Here is a 21,900-nt window from a genome sequence, read left to right on the forward strand (position 1 = left end):
GATAATTTCATGCTTTATCCATGTATAAATCCGTTACCTCTAGAAGTGCAGTCTAAAATAGTTCCTTGCAAGAAAGGGAGAAAAGGTATGATTGCCAATAAGTAAACATCTGAAAATTTTTGGAGAAGACGTTACTAAGTTGAAAAAACTTGTGTCTAATTCATTTGACATTCTGAACAATAAAATCTGTCTAAGTTCAAATGAAGTAGATGTAAGCAATGTTCGACAACCATTCGGCCGTCAAAAAGAAGAGAAATACATCCGGCTATTAAAGTCACCAAAATGAAATATATAAAACAATTCGATTGACAAAGAACTGAAAAACGGCATAATTTCAGAAAATATATTAAGTAAATACGAAAAATCAAAGACGATAGACAAATATTAAACAATGAGATCATTTAACTACATGCTCCTGACTTGTTATAGGCACATACGATTGCTGTAGGGATTAACATGGCGTCACACCCCTCCCCCCTTCCCCCCGCCCCGAAACTAGTGTAGTGGTGCAACAACATGAGAACAAACGTTATAATATACTTCCACTTTCAAAAAGTGGCACCAAAGTATATAAGTAAAGAACTGAAAGTCAGATACTATTACTTCAAAGTGGGGGTATACTGTTTTACCTCTGTCTGTCAGTCCGTCCGTCCTTCCGTCCCATTAATATTTTTCGTGGGAATTTCTGAAATTTGGTTTCATGGTTTATAAATGTCAGCTATACTGTGTGAATGTTTTCAGATTCATCACTCAACAACTTCCTGTTTACCGGACACTTACATCATTTAACACATGACATCCAGATTGAACATTTTCGTCACATTTTTCTCAGGAACTACAATACAAGGAATTCTAAAATTTGGTTTCATGGTTTATATCAGTTAGCTATACCGTGTGATGAATTTTCAGATTTATCCCTCGACAACTTCCTGTTTACCGTAAAGTATTGGGCGGGAGTATCGTCAGTGAGCATTAGTTCACACTTTCACTTTTTTTTATCAAGGCAAAAAACGAAAAACTATTTAAAAAACGGCTATAAACGGTATCCACTAAATTACAGGTTCCTGCCATGGGACAGGCACAATGTATTATTATTTCTTATCTTAAGGATTCAGCAAGGAACAAAATATTAAAGTGTTTTAGTCTGCTTCTGGGTTCTTTGAGTATAAATGTTTTACTCGAAACAACCATTCAAGTTTGTTGATTGGTTGAATATCGAGTCTGAGTAGGACTATCATGCTCGAATTTTTACTGACCACATGTTGTTTTGTTGCTGTCGCTTTGCCAAATGCTCCATATCTTCTTTGATTCGAAAAGTCTGCATGGTGATATACTGATATCGCTTTTCTTCGTTGTTTAATAATTCATGAATCGTGAAATGATTTGTATTGAAAAAAAGTCATGTACATGTACTTGTTACCTCAGTTATGTAATACACATTCAGTGCGTGATATAAATATTCCCAGACACTAACTGCATTATGCTTAACTTATATTCTTTTCGTTATGTATACGTAATAGTTTACAGATATAAAAAGTAATGTGCACCTGTAAGCGCGGTTAGGTAAGAGAATTCATCGCGTGATAACAACATTTTTTTTTTATTTGATGTGAATACAGTTCGTTCATATGTAGGTAAAATGTTACGAAACAGTCAACGAATCGTATGAGCCTGCATTAATTAACATGGACAGCGTGTACTTTGCTATGTCCGTAATGTAGAACTCATTCTGCATTCATATCGTTCGTTTATATAAACATCGCACCACCTACAACTGGTTCATAAACGCGAGACTTAGAGTGTTTTTACAGTACATGTTACTGTTAAAATGTATTTGCATATAGAAATATTAAAAGGGATATTTAACCCGAGACACCGAAGACAAACTGACATCGCCATTGCGCAAAAGCAATCTTCATAAAACACTACATAGCAAATAAAAGAGCTACACGAATCCCCCCTCCCTCAAGTAAAAACACCGGGGGTGATATCAGTTGCTTAGGAAGGATAGGCAAAACCGGGTCAACTATGGCACCCGTCATGTTACTCCTGTTCGTACAAACTCTATAATATAAGAATAAAGATTCACTTTTACATATTTATACCAATAACGTGACAGACACCAGTAACATTATCATAACATTATAACATGTCTTATCTAGTAATTTTTGTGTCTTTACTTGACTAATGGCTGACAGAATATACCAACAGATCCCAGAATCAGACCGGAACCCATTAGAAAAAAAGACCCGGCATATGAACCAGTTGTATCACGGATAAAACCTGAAAAAAACAAATGAAATGTTGATTAGTTTGAATTTTACAAAAATACACTATTATGGTAATGCGACATCGGACAACCCCCCCCCCCCCCCCCCCCCCCCCCCCCAATTGTTCAGTTCTGAAGAGAGACAAATGTTTCTACGATATACTTTCTTTAATCCCCACCTCCAAATAATCAAAAAATCTAGACAACGAAAATATTGTTTTCAAAGTTATATCCTACCCTTTTTATCACTCAAAACTCCTGTCCTGTTTTTTTGTTTCATCCTAGCCCCTCCTCCTCATTAAAATCAAAATTGTAGCTCTCTGACCACACAAGCGGGCACCCCCTTAGTTTTGATATTATCACTGGACATTACAAGTTCGTGTGCGTCTTTTTACAAATAAAAATGTACAATAAAAGCATTTGACGGGGCAAGTTCATGTGACTATTTATTTTTTATCCCTAAAACATACAATTAACATCACGTGCCAGGGCAAATTCAGGCGATTGTTCATAGGGCGGAACACATTCATGTGACTACATTTCTACCCTATAACATACACTAAAGCTTGTTTTTCTGTGTGACCCAAAGCTCCGTGTTGAAGGTCGTACTTTGACCTATATTGGTTTAATTTTATAAATTGTGACTTGAATGGAGAGTTGTCTCATTGGCACTCATACCACATCTTCCTATATCTAATAAATCACATAATGAAAACTAATTCCGTATTGGAATATGACCTCGGTACTAGACAAAGAAACAGGTGCACGTGCATCAATAGTAAGCGAAACCTTGACATTTTAGGGCATATGAACTACATTTTGGCTGTTGTTCAGAGAAAATTGATGGGAATTGAAAAAAAATATCATTGCAAATAACAGATCATGTCAATAGGCGACACGATGATGTTTGTTTACATGTAGTACATATACACTAACATTATTATTATACAGTTATTGCAACGGAGTATACATTTATGTTGATTTCATATACAGAATTCTTTGTAATTTATAGCTTATTTTCATTTTGCTATGTGTTATGTCACATACTATTAATAATATTATGTAGTTTTATGGCAATACAGATATGAATTGAAAAAAATATGTAACCTGAACCACTGTTTTTTGTTGTTGTGGTTTATTTTCCTGTATGTTTTTTTTCATATAGCGATCTACCAGGTGCTTTCGACTTCAATCTCAATTGACTAGAGTTTCTAGTGTCCTTGTCGGTGGTCGGTCGGGCACTCCGGCTACGTCCACCACTGAAATGTGAAAAACACAATAAAGCTGAAAGTGCTGAAAGTAGCGTTAAACAGCAATCAATCAATTAATCAGACTGAGATTTACTACTCTTCTCATACAATGTTAGACTATATGTACTTACCAACAGACGGTGCAATTATAACAGATGACAAACCATGAATTGTAATCATCAGAGATAAAGCCGCTGAAATATTTTCGGCACCTACACAGTCCCTGAGTACAAGAATTGACATAGAGAAATAAATGCTCCCAAACAGTCCATAAATAACAGAATATCCTATAAAAGCTGAAAAACTTGTGTATAACGGGTTTAACATGGAAGCAACACCAGTTATTCCTAAACAAAATCCCATTATATGGTGGCGTCTTATTTTTTGTGAATCGGTTATCCAAGCTAATGTAAATCTTGCAAAAAGATCACACCCACCAATTATTGTAATTAAAATTGTTATTTTATCGTTAGAGATACCATTATCTCTAGCAAAAGCTGGAATGAATGTTATAATCATACCGCTTCCGCAAAATGAGAAAAATGCCACAATCAGAAATAGCTGTAATTTTCGATTCCGAAGAACTGTCATATCTATGATGTATTGGTTGAAACAAAATTCAGACGACTTGCTTTCTTTGCTTTCAATAGATCTTTCCTCTGATGTATCTTGTGGTAAAGATCTCACACTACACTTGTGTGTTGTCCAAAATGTCTCTGGTGTTCCCATACTACCATCAATGTTAATGTTGCTACCTGTAAAACGCTCGACCAAATAGTCTGATTTTTCTGGTACTTTGAATTTATTCTTTTCATTTTCTTTTTTATCCAAAAAGAAGTTGTATGAAAGGCTTCTTTTTATGTCTACACTTTTATCAGTCAGGTTCATAAAAAGCTCTTGGTCCTTATTCTGATATTTTTGTCGGGAAAAGTATCCAGAAACATTATCAACTGAAACGGAAATTTCGTCTTTTAACAGATTCCTTTCCATTATCAACACGTCCGCCTCGCTTTCAGGATCGTCAGCCTCCTTTTCAACTACAGATTCCGACAAAAAGGGACGCATCAAAGATCCAACAATAACATTGTTTAAAATGAGAGCAGAAACCAATAACAAAGCTCCTTGTAAACCATAATTATCTAAAAGTTTCCTTAGAATCACAGGCCAAACAAGACTTCCTACACTCCCTCCCACGTAGGCAAAACTATTAGCAAAACCAAGATGTTTCTCAAAGTAGGTATTCAGTACAACAAATACTGGTCCTGTTGTGCATGCGCATCCAACACCTGAAATATTTATTCAAATGTTTAAAAAATGAAAATGTGTCAATCATTTTATATCTTCATTATTTGATTATTAGATTTTTAATATTTTTTATGTGGTACTCAAAAACAATTTGATGAGGCCATATTTAAAATGTATTTGGTTTTACTGCATGTTTTTTTTTAAAATTTTGATCATGCATGATAACTCTCAGATCTATACTTCAGTGTTTTTGTGTTGTGTGGATGTGCAAGTACCCTGCCACGTATTTTTTGGTTAGATGTATTTCTATTTTATCCAGGTGATGAGTTAAGCCTTTTCAACTGAGTTTCATGGTTTGTTCTTATGTTGTACTGTTTCATCGCTATTTCAGGTTAGGGCGAATGTTGGCGTCGTCACATTACACATGTAGTTAAACCATGCCCCATTCAATTCATTCCTGTCCGGAGTCTGTAGTGCTTGTAGTCTTTTGTTTTCATGTTTGTTATTCTTTTATTACTTTACATAGTGTGTCCATATGTAGTCCATGTTGACGGGGAGGGTTTGGCGATAACAAACTATATAAACCCAGCAACATAATGCATGCACCTGTCCCAGCCCAGGATCCTGTAATTCAGCGGTTGTCGTTTGTTGCTGTGTAACATGTCTGATTTTTTGTTCATTTTATGTACATACATTAGACCGTTAGTTTTCATGTTGAACAGTTTATAAAGTTCTACATTTTTCATTTCGGGGTTTACATTATAGCCAGGGGCGTAGCTGCCGTTAGGCACTTTAGGCACGTGCCTACACATAATTTTTTCACAATAATTTTTTTTTATCAAAAAAAAAAATTAATAAACAACGTTATCTGTAGATGAAAGCCGGTGAAGTTGTCAAAACTCTTAAATTATCGATTGTCATGTGTACACTAGTCTCTCGTACTTAGTGAATGGAACATTGGATAGAATTGAATGTTTTTACGATTTTACCTTATATAGAAACTATATTAAAACTAGAACTTTGCTCATATCATTTCACCTCTATCAACAAAAACTTGAATGAACCTCAACTTAGACACACAAGTTTTTTAATTAGTTGTTGTTAGTTTTCAAATAGCTTTCCACTTTGTCTTCACCCGACTTGCCAATGTTGGTCGTCCGTTTGGCTGTGGAGGATGTATTAATACGCAGTCACGCCTGGTCAGAATGGGAACATTAAATCTGATGCCTAGTTGTAGAGAGAATGAAACTCTTTGAGGAGATCGTAGTTGGTCTACTGAAAGGCAAATTTTATGCTCCTATCCAATAATCCCTCATTTTCCAATGCATGGTATTTTTAAATTTCTAGACCTTCGTCCTGGACGACACCTATTACAGGACCTAGCTCCAAGTTGTATTTATTGTAAAAAAAAATTTCAACGGTCCTGAACTTGCATAAATATTTGACACTGGATGTAAAAAATCAATCAATCAACTGGCTTCCAGTAAATTTTAGTACTCTCAAATCTGCTTGTACTGGCCACAATTATTCAAAATTCCTAAGCAGGTAGGGATTTTACAGAAGGGGATATATAAAGAAATACGAATTTCTTGAATTTTGTTAGGCATCGACTATGTCTGTATCCGTTTGTGTGGCTAGGGTGAAGGTGTAAGATTCAAAAGATTGATGGTTGATGTCTAGCCAAAATGATAGTTCTATTATAGTAGTATCATTGTTTACGTGCCTATTTTTTTTAAATGTAGGATCGTCAATATGTACTATTAATTAAGTGAACATATATATCAATCAAAACGGAATAGATATGATAATACCAAACAGGGTGTACTGCTTAATTATGATACGCTGATCTACGCTGGGTAATGCATATTGTAAATATTTTTTTTTATATTACAGATTGTACTGGGTTTTTTAATTCACCAGTAGGATGTTATGGTACATTATTCATAATTCTTTTAACTTTTCATCATGTATATAATAATTATCCTGATTAAATAACCAGTAAATTTAATATTTTTGTACATTAAATTTTGCAGCTAAAATGCTGAAAACCGTTTTCCGTCAGGGGGGCAAGCCCCACTGAACCCCCTACCAGGCCTCTGCCCTGGAACTGCTGGGGCCTTAAGCGGCCGCCAGACCCCCTGCCGATTGATGCCTACAGTTGAATGAATACCTAGCTACGCCCCTGATAGCTGACTTTGTAGTCTGAGCCTTGCTTGTTGTTATGGGCCGTGCCGTGACCCATAGTTGTTAATTTTCTGTGTGATATAGTCTCTAGTATCTTGTGGAGAGATGTCTCATTGCAATCATACCACATCTTCTTATATTGAAATGAAATATTTTCCACTGGACATTCATTTACAATTATTACATCGCATGTATGCTTCATTATGATGCATTGAATTGATTGTCCAACTGCAATCTCGGGTAATTCTGAGACTGACCTTCATTTCAAAATTAAAAGTAACATTTATGATGACACGAGCTCCCACAATAAAGTGCACAGGTAAATGCCAGAAAAACTTGTTTTTATCTTTTTTCAGTTCCTAAGACTTTTCTGATTTAATATTATCAATTATGTATACAGATCATTTACCATATAGTACGCTTTGTGACAACACCAATATTCCAATGTTTGGAGAGAAAGCACTCAGCAGGTATCCCGAGAAAGATATAAAACCTCCAATTATTATCAACTTCCGGTTTCCTAGAAGTTTAGAACCAATATTTAACACAAACAATGCTGAAACGAAAAAAATGCGATATTGTTGCATTCTGGTTGATTTATAACATGTATTTGCAATCTTATGGATATAAATTTAAAAAATAAAGGACGATAAAGATGTAAATAAATCCAAGTTTAAACCCGCAACATATTTGTTTCTGTCCAACTAGCCAAGAACATTAACAGTGGTTGTCTCATGCTATTATATCTTAATGTTGTGGTGGTGTTTTTTGTTTTCTTTTTTTTTTTTTTTTGTTAATAGGCCGAATTTTGATTGTCTCTATTAACAAGTTTTACAGACAATTCAGAGCTTGACACTTTATAAAGACACATTGGTTGAGACTGTCTGTTTCTTACTGTATGTTTATTTTAAACAAAGTATGATAGTTTGTCCATGTATAATACTTTAACACAAGATACGGTACAGTATGGATCAATATGTATACCCATAGAAACAACGTAATACTTTTTTTCCGACGTAGTCGGTATAGTTTCGGTTTGTGCCCTTTGAACTTAAGGACGCTTAACTATGGCAACAGAATACGCATGCTCGAAAATCCTTTCTGTGATTGGACAAAATGCTGTCATGGTGGGTGATTTGGTTGTGTTTGAAAAAACGTCTCGTTAATTATATCGTGATGGAAAGCAAGTGAAAAACTGTATTGAACTAGATCTTACAAAGATTTATATTTTTATTAAAATAATTGTTTCTCCAATAACTCTTTGCATCAGTGACAGCTGTTTATTCGGGACCATTATATAATTTTTAATGTAAACTTTGTTGTACGAACGTACATGACTTTTAGAACTCACCTACGCATGTGAGATTTCCGCGGGGTTTTGGTGAATGTAAACAGAAAGATACGAGGACCGAGAATACTGAACACAAACAGAGAAAACGTTATTTAAATGGTATCTGTGTGCTTCTGAAGGTTATCGAAATGATAGTTTTAAACATATACTCAAATTTAAATACGTCTACGCGATACGAATTCTTATTTTTAGTGCACAAATATGAAAACAAGAACTATCTTTAAAAAAGAGATACGAATTCTTATTTTTAGTGCACAAATATGAAAACAAGAACTATCTTTAAAAAAGATATCCCTTTTTTAAAGATAGTTCTTGTTTTCATATTTGTGCACTAAAAATAAGAATTCGTATCGCGTAGTAATATCCCGATTTATACTTTTGCACTAAGAGGGATGCTCGATGTCTGTTAAACGTCCTGTGGCAAATTGAAAGCATATTCAAGACGAGAACATCTTCAATGTGAAGTTTGAATTAAGAGCCGACTTTGTACCCTAATGATCTGAGCCGGATCTTTTAATGTTCTAATTCGCAGAGAAGACTAGTCAACCTATCCGAACACACTATTCCGTCTCCGAGCCGACCAGTCTTTCTTCTTACTCCTGCTTGCTTAACATAGTAGCAGTACAATCATTTTTAAGTCATCGGTTTGACCCGGTAAGGGATCACACCGACGTTCTCCAGTACTCCAGGCGAGCACGTGACCACATATTCTGAGGTCAGGTTGAATGAGATGAGGGATTTAGACTAATTACCCATTGAGTTAGGTATTGAAATTAACTATACAATGCTTGTTTATAAATAATTAGAGAACGACGATATACATTTTGTAACTCCAAAAGGGGGGATGGTTTTATCCCCCCCAAAAAAATTCTGATCCTGAATTTGGTGACAAAAATATTGTGGTTAAGCAAATTCTTAATCCAGATTTTCCAGTTACCTTATAGTGTTAATTTTAAAAAAAATTTGATTGACGGCGTCGAAGTTTGTTTTTTTTTCTGACTCTGACAGAATATCATACCCTTAAAGTAAATGGATGCTCTATTAAAACACAACTACAGTATGCATACTTACATGACAAGCTTACTGTAAGTGTTTGTGCAGCCAGCATTCCGGACAAAATGGAGGAGTTGGTGTCGTAGAACCATAGAAATTCGACAAAAAATAACCCAAATGATTTTGCTGTACCGATAAGAATAAAGACGTGTAACGTCGTTCCTAAAATAAGATCCTACCATTAGATTAAACTGTTAAATATTTTTAAACAGATGAAAAAGACGATGATGATCATTATACATGTAACGACGATGACCACGACGAATTTATTTTGTTAGGTATATTCTTGTATAGTGTTGAACAGCAAGATGGCATATCGGTAGGTTTTATACACGATCTTTGAGCTTGCTTTTAGATACTGATAAAACGTAGCAAGCATCTCTTTGATACTGTTGAGTTTACTTGTTATTTTTTTTTTAGGAATTCGATAGTTATATAATGTTCTGTTAGGATGAGAATCAAGCGCCTTTCCTGTAATTGATTTTAGTCGTAATCGTTCGTTTGTACATTTTGCTATTTAAGCTGCTGCTGAACGTACATGTAAGTCGTGAGCATTGCCAATGGTAACGTTTTGTTATGGCAGAAAGTGTTTTTAATTTTGGAATTTTCGATCATGTATATTTTGATTGAAAAACATTTTGCTGTTGGCATTTTAACTTTTTTGATTCGAGCGAAAAGAAATCTGAGTCTTTAGCAAACAAAATCCCCGTCTGGCGTACACGATTCCAATCCTCATTTCTTTATAGTCGTTGTCAACATTATTTGCAACTTGTTAGATACGCCTCGACAGGTCGACATACCGCTGATACGCACGCGTTTCGCAAAAACGTATATTGGTCTCTGGTTTTCTGTCTCATCGACATACTCCAAACATCTCTTACAGTACTCATAACAAATATATACATGTAACTTCTTACATTTTTTTTAATGTTTTGAACAGAATAATAAAAGTACATTTATTAAAAACTCGTCCAAACAGAGGCAAATCAATGAAATAATAATATCAAACAACAGCAACATGTCGAGAGCGCAAATGTGTTTTTTTTTAATTAAGTTTATTGAGTGAGTACCTTGTACCCCGCACCTATTAAACGTATAAATATATCTTAGAAAAATCCTTAAGAAAATCATCATTATAAAAAAGACAAGACCCCCTACCCTCGCGAAAATAAAGAAAATAAAAAAAAAAACCTCCCCACGAAAAGAAATAAAAATAAAAAACATTTGTTCTTACCGAGCGATATGATCCATGCCCATCCTGTATCTTTTTGACTTCTTCTCGGGATAGAGATTGAAGCTTCCTCCATAATCATATATCAACTTGTGTAACAAATCTATTAGAGGGATAAATATTAACCTTAGAGTGAACTTCTACATGATAATGAACTAATTTTATTATGATTCAGTCAGCTATCTCATTGGGTATAATCTGTTCATTCATAAAAAAATATAATACTACTATACTGGATGAGTGACTAGATAGTATATATTAATAACATGTTATACAACTATATTAAGTGTGCTAAATTGTCAGTGCATCCATTCGATACGCATGATATGCGTCATTAAAAGGCATTAAGGATTCACAACTCTTAAATAAATCATTTTTTATTTTTTTTTTAAATCAAAAATAAATTAAAAGTAAAATAACAAGCGTTTCATAGTGCATAGTACAAATGTATATTAGCCTGTTTGTGATTTGTGCGTTTTGTAGTAGATTGAAACAGATTATGTACTTCCGAATCGGTACGAATTTTAGTGTGGGCGTTGACTCTAAATTGTCTTGTTTAAAGGACGTACCTGTTGTATTTATTATTAATTTGTTCACGTTCTGAAATATTTGCAACTGGACGTTAAGCAAAGATCAATCATTCAATTTTTGTTTTATTTTGGTTAATATTGTCTGTAAAATTGACAAATCACGTAAAATGATTGAAAAACAAACAAATGTCGAAATCGTAATTCATTAATTGTAGCAGTAACTTTTTACCATGTGAGTACCTTTAGTTAGTCAACCCTTCACGTTATCCAACATGATTGATAAATATTGATATATATTATTGTCTGTAAAGATATTGCCTACATGTAGATTTTTTTTTTAAATACTGTGATTTTTTACTTTTATCGATACTGGCGCAACGAATCATTAAAAGATTTTGTTTTTCACTTCTAATGAGCATCATCATTTTTTTTTTTATGTTCGACGTATGTTTCAGAAGATATCATCTGGTAACAAACATTTATGTCCATATATGTTTGTCTGCCTCATATCTCTAGACTTACAATGTACATCTAGAAATTGACAATGATGGTCGGTTTAAAACAAAACTTTACGACAAAAGAGATGATTTCAGCTTCCCAATTTCGTAATATTTATTCTTGTGATTCTAAAGTTGACATCAAGAAACTAAACTATTGCCACAGTCACAGTTTATCAATAGCTATTGTGACCCTGACTTTTTACCGTTTGAGCCCAAATTCAGCAGAATTTCTTCAACCCATGGGTAATTAACAATTCAATTTCGTTAAAGGTAATATCATGGTTCAAACCAGTTTATATATATCTTTAAATCCGAATATCTAAGTCATGACGCCCTGATGACATTCATCATTTCATAAGCCGAGTTCGGCTTCGGTTCAAATCGTCTTTAGAAAAAGGGTACCCCCCTTTTTTATTAAATAAAAACTAATTGAAAATATTTATACTTCATCCATCTTGACCTGTCGCACAATATCTATGTGTTTCTTGACATATGTGCGGTTTTCTTTTGCTTAAGACATATCGATATAGTTGCTCGTCAAATTGTTGCCAAATGTCAGAAAAAGTCTTAGTATTCTGGTATTACCATACCAATGAAGATCGTCATAAAGTGCACTTATTTTAAATTATCTAGTTCAAAATATACTTACATTTGTACCACGTTTATAGTAGTTTATTCCTGTTTACATGCATATTAGCCCGAAGTAGTATTTTACATTCATGTTACTTTATAAATTAAATATTCATCCTAATCCCGACTAAATAAGTTTTAAAGTCAACTAAAGATTTAAAATTAATTTTATTTTAATAATACTAAATATGTGTATTGGTAGTAACCGGATTCAAATGTCGTAAGTCTCTCAACAATATACAATCCATGTAGTGCAACATTTGCTATTTTGGGAGAAACCAATCAATTGCAAGGGGGAAATGGCTTTTTTCTTATTCAGAAATGTTTTCTTCTGTGCGCGAAGTTTTTTTTACTTTTCGACACGATCAGTATTTTTTGCTTTTCTAAATTGAACACTCCATGGTATAGGGGAGGAGATTTAAATTCAGTATGTTAAAAAATTGAGCGAGGGAGCATTTTTTTTTTATTTCCTTTTTTAAATGAATATTTCAGTAGGCGATACTTTAACTTCTTCGTTAAATTTTGTCCCATGTACTGTAACTTATATTTATTTTCAGGAGCGAGAAATAATGCTTAAAACTAAATCGTAATTCGGTAACTTGTTAGACGCACGTGATGACATTTTATAAACGAAACATGCATGGTCCAATTGAACACTTATCAATTCAAAGTTTTAAAAAGTTTCGAAATTTTAGATTTTTGGAATTTTAATCAAAGTTTTAAAATATCAAAATTTCAAATTGTGTAAAAGTTTTTGAAATATTGAAATTTTAACCAAATTATTAAAATATTAAAATTCTAAATATCGTTTATAAATTTGATAGTTTAGGAATTTGATCAAACTTTTAAAATACTAAACCTTACGTGCAATTTTGATTATTTTACTTTTTGAAAGTTTGATTTCTTAAATTTTTGATTAAAATATCAAAAATAGAAAAGGGGCAAAAAGAGGGGTACCTGTAAAAAGCGAAACGAAATAAAAGCAGAACGAAACGGAACAATATGAATTGAAAACATCATTTACTTAAAAGTTAATGTATGAAATAAAACCACAGAGAGACAGTTGTAAGCGGTGAATAATTGGATGACAAAATAAATATTTCTCAAAAGAAGAGAATTCATTTCAAAACCATACGTACGGCTCTGATATTGGCCATTTTACTTGCTGGTTTTTCTAGCACCCATATTTTAGGAGAATCAGGAGTTATTTACTGTAACAGTAAAAACTGAACAACTCGCAGTAGGTCAAATAGTATGGTTAGGTTGAGCATGTATACATATTTTCTACTGAACTCTAAGCAATAAAAAGGCTCAATACACGGTGTATTATCTCTTTTGATTTTAAATTTTTCTGTTCTGATCTAATACGACTTCTTTATTTCTGCAATCATGTTGGCTAAAGAATATATCATTCATGTACATAATGAACGATCATCTTTAACGTTTTAATCTGTTCTTTGTAAGTTGTTGGCCCTAAATATTTAGCTTTGAGCGTTCCCTAAGAAGGTCGATCAAAAAAAGCGCTTCGGTCGTAACTTTTAACGTTATGTTTTCATTTTTATCAGTTGTATGACGATCATAATTATAATGACTTGTATCAATGATTTTGGTTAATATTTTTTTGGTACGGTAGGAATACTGAATGAATGGTGTCCCAATTAAGGTTGTGCTAGTCTACAATGTGGGAGGTTTTTAATATATATATATACGTCTTATTTACGCTGAAATTTAAAGTACTAAGATCAAATATTAGTAGATTGCAGCCAAGATACTGTTACAAGGTATCTACAAAAACTCATCATAGATGGATACCAGGATATATAAATTTTGCCGATTTTTTTTTTAGCCAGACGCGTGTTTCGTCTACAAAAGACTTATCAGTGACGCTCGAATCAAATTCAGTTAAAAGGCAAATAAAGTCAAATAAAATTAAAAAGGCCAAATAAAGTAAACGTTTATATCCAACTTATAGCTCTGGTTTTGTAAAAGTTGAAATCTTTCATATCATATATAAACGTATACCATAAACATTATTTTCACGAGCATTCATATTTATGTAATATTTGCCGCTGTACTACATTAAGCGCCCATCTAGCATTCATATTTATGTAATTGTTGCCGCTGAACTACCTTAAGCGGCCATCTATCCATTTGTAGGTGTCGGCATTTTGAAAATTGAAAATTCTTTTCAAAAGTTTATATCAGCGATAAATGGTAATCCTTTGGGGAATCCAATATATAGATAGTCACTCTTTTTAACTTTGATACTACCACGAGGGGCTTCGATAATGGTACATTAAAATAATCTGATCCTCAATTTGATAAAAAAAAAATAAAAAATTCTGTGCCAGCAGAGGACAAAATAAAATATTTTCTCCATGCCTTATAGTGTTAAATTTTGAACCAGACAAGTTGATTAATAGCGATGAAAAACTAAAAACATGTTAGCGCTTCGACAAAACAATCACACCCACTTTTAAAGTTAAATGGTTGCTCCCTTATAGACAACGTTTGGACTGTTTATCATATACGTAGCTCCATTATGGGTCCTAATTCAACCACTGTTTTTAAATAGTGAATAAAAGGAAAGGGATTTTTTTTGTATTAAGGGATATTATTGTTCCGTATTTGCATTTTGTTGTTTGAGCATTTTTAAGTTATCGTACGACAATCGACTTTGAGCAAACTAAAAGAACACATGTACATCCAGTCAGAATGGGGCGTGTAAAGAGAAGCCACACTGTCAGCTGCATGATGAATTTTTCCATTTTTGGCCGTACACCAATGTTGCTCTCAATAAACCAGTACAATGTAAAACGCTGAATTTTAAGTAAAGAATTTACCTACGGAACGCTGAAACTGAAATTTGAAAGTCAAGAAAAATAAGAACCGAAACAATTGAAGAGGTGTTTGGCCAAAGTGAAGTTAAAACACACCCAAATCCATCTATAAGGGCTACTTTGTCCGAGGGAGTTGAATCCTACGTTTCTTCGTAATTTGTACGTAAACAACCTATTTTAAATTATCGATTTTTTGTTGCCAGTGACAAATATTTCATGAATGTTCCGGAACAAATTAGCAATAAATACAACAGGGAGAGAGTGTGCATAATGAAGACATAACCTTTCAATTAGTTTAATTGAGGTCTGGAGCTGGCTTATGGCAGTAACTGCTAGCCTTATATATAGTAGTCCTTTGTTAATTATTTATCATTGTCATTTTGATTAGTTTCTTTTGTTTCCTATTCTGACATAGGACTTGTATTTCCTTTTCAAGTGCGTTTTACTGTTCGTATTACTGCGTGTTTTTCCTTCTTTATTGGCTAGAGGTATAGGGGAGGGCTGTGATCTCACGAAACATGTTTAACCCCGCCGCATTTGTGCGCCTGTCCCAATTCAGGAGCCTCTGTCCTTTTAAGTCTTGTATGATTTTAATTTTAGTTCATTGTTATATTTCGGAGTTAAGTATGACGTCTATAATCACTGAACCAGTACACTTTTTTGTCTAGGGGCCAGCTGAAGCACGCCTAGCACAACGTTCATTGCGACGCTATACATTAAGTATTCCTTCCGTATCATTTCTTGGAACTGAAATAAATCATAAAAGGCAATATATTATCGTCATGCAATTGATAAAAAAGAAAACAAAACGTTTAAAGTTGCATGCGACCGAAGCGCTTTTTCTGGATCTACCTTCATTAGGAACGTCAAAAAGGCGAATAATACTATTTGGTTTCTGCGCGTTGGTCAGTTTTCACTGTTACTTCTAAATGTTGGGCACTGGGAACACCAAATACATGTAGCTCTGAATTATTTATCTGAAACGCTGACTTTATATAAGAGATTTAAATCAACTTATTTGATACCGGTTTAAATAGGTCTAACTAATTTTTTTTTTGATAGATGCACAACCTTAAAATTTCAGGATACTGTTATCCCATGTGATGTCTAATATGTTTCATAAAAAAATCGACTTCTTCTTTTTATTATTTATTTTGTAATTGAAAATGATTTGATATATTTCGTGCTATTTATTTATAACTAAGAATGATTGTTATCAGAGCCGTGTTCACATCAGTGTTTACAGGTAACCATCTTTTCGCCCCTTTTCTATTTTTGATATTTTAATCAAAAATTTAAAAAATCAAACTTTCAAAAAGTGAAATAATCAAAATTGCACGTTAGGTTTAGTATAAAACGTTTGATCAAATTCCTTAACTATCAAATTTATAAACGATATTTAGAATTTTAATATTTTAATAATTTGGTTAAAATTTCGATATTTAATAAACTTTTACACAATTTGAAATTTTGATATTTTAAAACTTTGCTTAAAATTCCAAAAATCTAAAATTTCAAAACTTTTTAAAACTTTGAATTGATAAGTGTTACACGGACCATGCATGACTATAAATACACAAATAAAAAAACCAGAGATACATGTATATATTATATCGTTGTCAATATAATGGAATTTGATGCGATTGTCATACAAGTGAGATGTTTAGCGCTTATAAACCAGGTTTAATCCACCATTTTTTACATAAGAAAATGCATGTACCAAGTCAGGAATATGACAGTTGTTATCCATTCGTTTGATGTGTTTGAGCCTTTGATTTTGCCATTTGATTAGGGACTTTCCGTTTTGAATTTCCTCGGACTTCAGTATTTTTGTCATTGTACTTTTTACAACATAACTGCACTTCCGGTCCTAGTGGATGAATTGACTATAGTGAAATAGAAAATGTGGAGCTACAAACGCTTAACGTCTAGCGACAAATAATATGCAAATAATGCAGGACCGCGGAGTAGGATATTCCAATTTTAAAGTAGTTGGTTTGACCTGGTAAGGATTCGAAACAACGACCTCACGCACTCCAGACAAACATGCTTTCACGAGACCATCGATCGCGAGGAGGTTCAAAATAATGAGAAATTTCATATTTGTCATTGGAGAGTTGATAAATGCACTTGGGTCTGATATAAAGATTATTATCGTGTTTTTTTTAATACTTCTATAAAATCGGAAAACGATTATCACTTAAGATAAGATTTACATTACAATTTCTTGTCAAAATCACATGAAATGGCAACTTTCTGACTTTTATAACTGAAACACACTTCAAGTAAACAAACTTTTTCATGGTAGTACCGGTAAACTATGAGGTTAAAGCAACAATCAAGAATTAAAATACGTGTTACCTTATTCATCCTTCAGCTTTTCAATATGGTACACAAAACAAGAGCTGCATAGTTCCCAGAAGGTAAATACAACCGTTCCACCTTTACTGCTTCATAGTATGCAAAATAGAATAATTTCCTTCGTCAAAAATACCTGTTCGAATGTAAGACTGTCGTTGTATTAACATTTGTTAAAATGTTACACATATTTCTTAGAAATTCGAACATTTTGATGAATGAGCAATACATATAATGCTTGCACCTTTTTTAACCTACTGTTATAACTGTATGACATACATCTATGACAAGGAACTAAATTGCATTCATGTTTTAACGTGACATCACCTTTAAATTAATTCTTTATTAGCCAAAAATAGTTTTTCGTAGTGCATTGACTTTCTCTGTACATGTACATGCTATTTATATCGGAAACTAGTATACGCCTATAAAGTTATTAAACTTCCTTCTTTCACAAATCATGTATAATATATGTTTCTTTCTCGTTCGACCCATTAATATAATTACTTCTATAACCATTTGACCTTAGAAATGAACGCATAACATTTCAAAGAAGTTACCCATATCCATTTAGATTCCAATCTCTTTTCCAAGAAAAGTGTATTGACTTTGTATGTTTGGATACCATATTCATTGGCAGATATATATCTATTTCACGCAAATTCCTTTAACTCGGGTACACAGTGCAGTTACATTGTTCTTGACCGTATTTATTTTTAACATTTAACCGCAGAAATATAAAGACTTGATATACCTTTTGTATAGTATAAAACCATACAGAAGTAGTTTTCAAATGATATTATCCTCCCAACAAGAATGTTTATGAACTAATTTAAGCACACATTATTAATTGTCCGTTTGACCTTAAACTTTTTAAACAGTCAGCTGCTTTGTAATTTGGGATAACTAAAATGGAGTTTAACTCCTAAAATCCCGAATTCCCGACAAAACTACCCCATATTTTTCCGTTCCCCAAAAGTAACCCAATAATTCAGGAGTCTCAATAGGAGTAAATCCCGAATCTCCTCGAAGAGAGAGAAATGAGGGGGGGGGGGGGGGGGGTGTCTAATTTAATGAAGAAAAAAAATATTGGGGTTAATACGATGACAACAAATATTTCTGAATCCAGGTTTTCCCCATACCTTATAGTTTTTAATTTTGAAAAAAAAAAAAATTTGATTGATACCGTCAAAATTGAAGAAGAAAAAACATCTGATTATCAGATAAAAAAAAAAACCACATACTCCTCCCCCTCTTAGAGGTTTAATGGTAGCTCCCTAAAGGTCCAATCACGACGTCCCTGAGGAGGTCCTTATGCCACTCTGTATAGACTGTGAAAGGTTGAATAGAGGATGAAAATCAGAGAATACAAGAATTACACGTACATGCATAGACAATTAAAGTTCCAGTTTCTTAAAGTAATCTTAAATAAAACAACATTAGAAAGACAAACTCTTACCTCTGTATTGTTTATAATATTAATAACATGCAGAATACACGTGTTCTTTATGTTGACTGTATTTGTGAACTTCATAATGAACTCGAAACGTTTGCGTATGTGTACATTTACGTGTAATATATAATGATGCTTATCATTTTATATTTTCTAAATGATATTTTTGATAGCTATACAAATAGTGTTGGCGTTTGTCATTCTACGAAGGCCGTAGTACACTGACCACTAGATTTCTATTTTCGTTTTACTTAGGTATGTTACCAGGTTATATGTTGTTAAGTATCAACCATTCAACTGCAAGGGGTATGTTTTTTTTGTCGGAGTCAGAAAGTTCTTTTTGTGCAAAACGCGAACAATTTTTTTTTAGTATTTCGATCGACGCTTTGAATCAAATTATATGTTTTTGTTTTCTTTAAGTTTTAACACTATAAGGTATGGGGAAATCCTGGATTCAGAATATTTTTTTTTGTCATCTGCTGAACCGCAATATTTTGTTTCCGTTAAATCGGGGATAAGGATATACATTTTTTTAAATTTCATAACCATCTTGCAGAATCTGTATAAATATAAAAAAAGAAGAAGTGGTATGATTGCTAATGAAACAACTCTTCACAAGAGATCAAATGACACGGAAATTAAAAACTATAGGTGACCGTACGGTCTTCAACAATGAGCAACGTCCATGCCTGAAAGAGAACGGAGTCTTAAGATCCACTGACTGGTGCAGTGGTAAGTTTTGAAGAAATAAAAGCATGCCCAATAACTGCCGATAAGACCAGGCAGAAGCTAGCGAACAATAGCTAGCGAACAATAAGCCAGCGAACAATAAGGCGATATATCGAGAAACCAAAAAAATGAATAAGACAGCAACGGCCGTTAAATCAAAAAATGTTTAAAAAAGCAGAAAATCAGTCCAAATATTGCAATTTAAACTCAAGCTTGAAATGGTTTTTATCCCATCCATTGATAAAACAAGTCACATCTCTTTTAAGGCTAATATTCAGTACCATAGTAAATCTGCATCTGTCAACGGATTATTTGTAGGTGTAGGGCCACCAATGTACCAAATCAATTTAAAAAGTATGTAAAAGTAGTCCTACCCTGTAAATTATCGCACCTGTGATGTCACTGTTTAATTAAACTAACATACACATTTGAAGAAATGGGGGTTGTCTATTCCAGGGCTCCTAGAGAAAAATAATGAGGGGTGTCACGGGGTATGACTATATAGGTCTTGTAGAGGAGAAACAGGCGCTTCTTTTGCGCAAGGTATCGAAGGGCGCTATGTTCAAAAATCTGAAACTAGAGCCCAAAATTTGAAAAAAATGGTCCAAAATAGGGGGGTCGACCTATTCCACGGCTCCTAGAGAAAAATAATGAGGGGTGTCACGGGGTATGACTATATAGGTCTTGTAGAGGAGAAACAGGCGCTTCTTTTGCGCAAGGTATCGAAGGGCGCTATGTTCAAAAATCTGAAACTAGAGCCCAAAATTTGAAAAAAAAGGTCCAAAAATAGGGGGGTCGACCTATTCCAGGGCTCCTAGAGAAAAATAATGAGGGGTGTCACGGGGTATGACTATATAGGTCTTGTAGAAGAGAAACAGGCGCTTCTTTAGCTCAAGGTATCGAAGGGCGCTATGTTAAAAAAACTGAAACTAGAGCCCAAATTTTGAAAAAAATGGTCCAAAATAGGGGGGTCGACCTATTCCAGGGCTCCTAGAGAAAACTAATGAGGGTGTCACGGGGTATGACTATATAGGTCTTGTAGAGGAGAAACAGACGCTTCTTTTGCGCAAGGTATCGAAGGGCGCTATGTTAAAAAATCTGAAACTAGAGCCCAAAATTTGAAAAAAATGGTCCAAAATAGGGGGGTCGACCTATTCCAGGGCTCCTAGAGAAAAATAATAAGGGGTGTCACGGGGTATGACTATATAGGTCTTGTAGAGGAGAAACAGGCGCTTCTTTTGCGCAAGGTATTGAAGGGCGCTATGTTCAAAAATCTGACACTAGAGCCCAAAATTTGAAAAAAATGGTCCAAAATAGGGGGGTCGACCTATTCCACGGCTCCTAGAGAAAAATAATGAGGGGTGTCACGGGGTATGACTATATAGGTCTTGTAGAAGAGAAACAGGCGCTTCTTTTGCGCAAGGTATCGAAGGGCGCTAGGTTCAAAAATCTGAAACTAGAGCCCAAAATTTGAAAAAAATGGTCCAAAATAGGGGGGTCGACCTATTCCACGGCTCCTAGAGAAAAATAATGAGGGGTGTCACGGGATATGACTATATAGGTCTTGTAGAGGATAAACGGACGCTTCTTTTGCGCAAGGTATCGAAGGGCGCTATGTTCAAAAATCTAAAACTAGAGCCCAAAATTTGAAAAAAATGGTCCAAAATAGGGGGGTCGACCTATTCCAGGGTTCCTAGAGAAAAATAATGAGGGGTGTCACGGGGTATGACTATATAGGTCTTGTAGAGGAGAAACAGGCGCTTCTTTTGCGCAAGGTATCGAAGGGCGCTATGTTCAAAAATCTGAAACTAGAGCCAAAAATTTGAAAAAAATGGTCCAAAAATAGGGGGGTCGACCTATTCCAGGGCTCCTAGAGAAAAATAATGAGGGGTGTCACGGGGTATGACTATATAGGTCTTGTAGAGGAGAAACAGGCGCTTCTTTTGCGCAAGGTATCGATGGGCGCTATGTTCAAAAATCTGAAACTAGAGCCCAAAATTTGAAAAAAATGGTCCAAAATAGGGGGGTCGACCTATTCCACGGCTCCTAGAGAAAAATAATGAGGGGTGTCACGGGGTATGACTATATAGGTCTTGTAGAGGAGAAACAGGCGCTTCTTTTGCGCAAGGTATCGAAGGGCGCTATGTTCAAAAATCTGAAACTAGAGCCCAAAATTTGAAAAAAATGGTCCAAAATAGGGGGGTCGACCTATTCCACGGCTCCTAGAGAAAAATAATGAGGGGTGTCACGGGATATGACTATATAGGTCTTGTAGAG

General features: G+C 34.2%; 1 protein-coding gene across 2 annotated transcripts; it reads right to left on the reverse strand.

Annotated features, from left to right (window-relative positions):
• Positions 1–2,084: 2,084 nt before the first annotated feature.
• Positions 2,085–17,713, reverse strand: LOC139498130 (monocarboxylate transporter 12-like). Of its 2 annotated transcripts, none has more exons than XM_071286463.1 (6): positions 17,438–17,713; positions 10,587–10,723; positions 9,371–9,514; positions 7,358–7,504; positions 3,651–4,805; positions 2,085–2,283 (listed from the first exon to the last, which is right to left on the reverse strand). In XM_071286463.1, exons 2-6 carry the CDS (start codon positions 10,663–10,665, stop codon positions 2,177–2,179), a joined length of 1,632 nt encoding a protein of 543 aa, XP_071142564.1. In that variant the 5' UTR covers positions 10,666–10,723; positions 17,438–17,713; the 3' UTR covers positions 2,085–2,176. The 2 variants fall into 2 exon arrangements, with proteins under 2 accessions (XP_071142564.1, XP_071142563.1); XM_071286462.1 differs by having other exon boundaries at positions 10,587–10,686; positions 17,445–17,682.
• Between the last annotated feature and the right edge of the window lie 4,187 nt (positions 17,714–21,900).

This window comes from Mytilus edulis, chromosome 12, assembly GCF_963676685.1.
Source record: "Mytilus edulis chromosome 12, xbMytEdul2.2, whole genome shotgun sequence".
Taxonomy (NCBI): domain Eukaryota; kingdom Metazoa; phylum Mollusca; class Bivalvia; order Mytilida; family Mytilidae; genus Mytilus; species Mytilus edulis.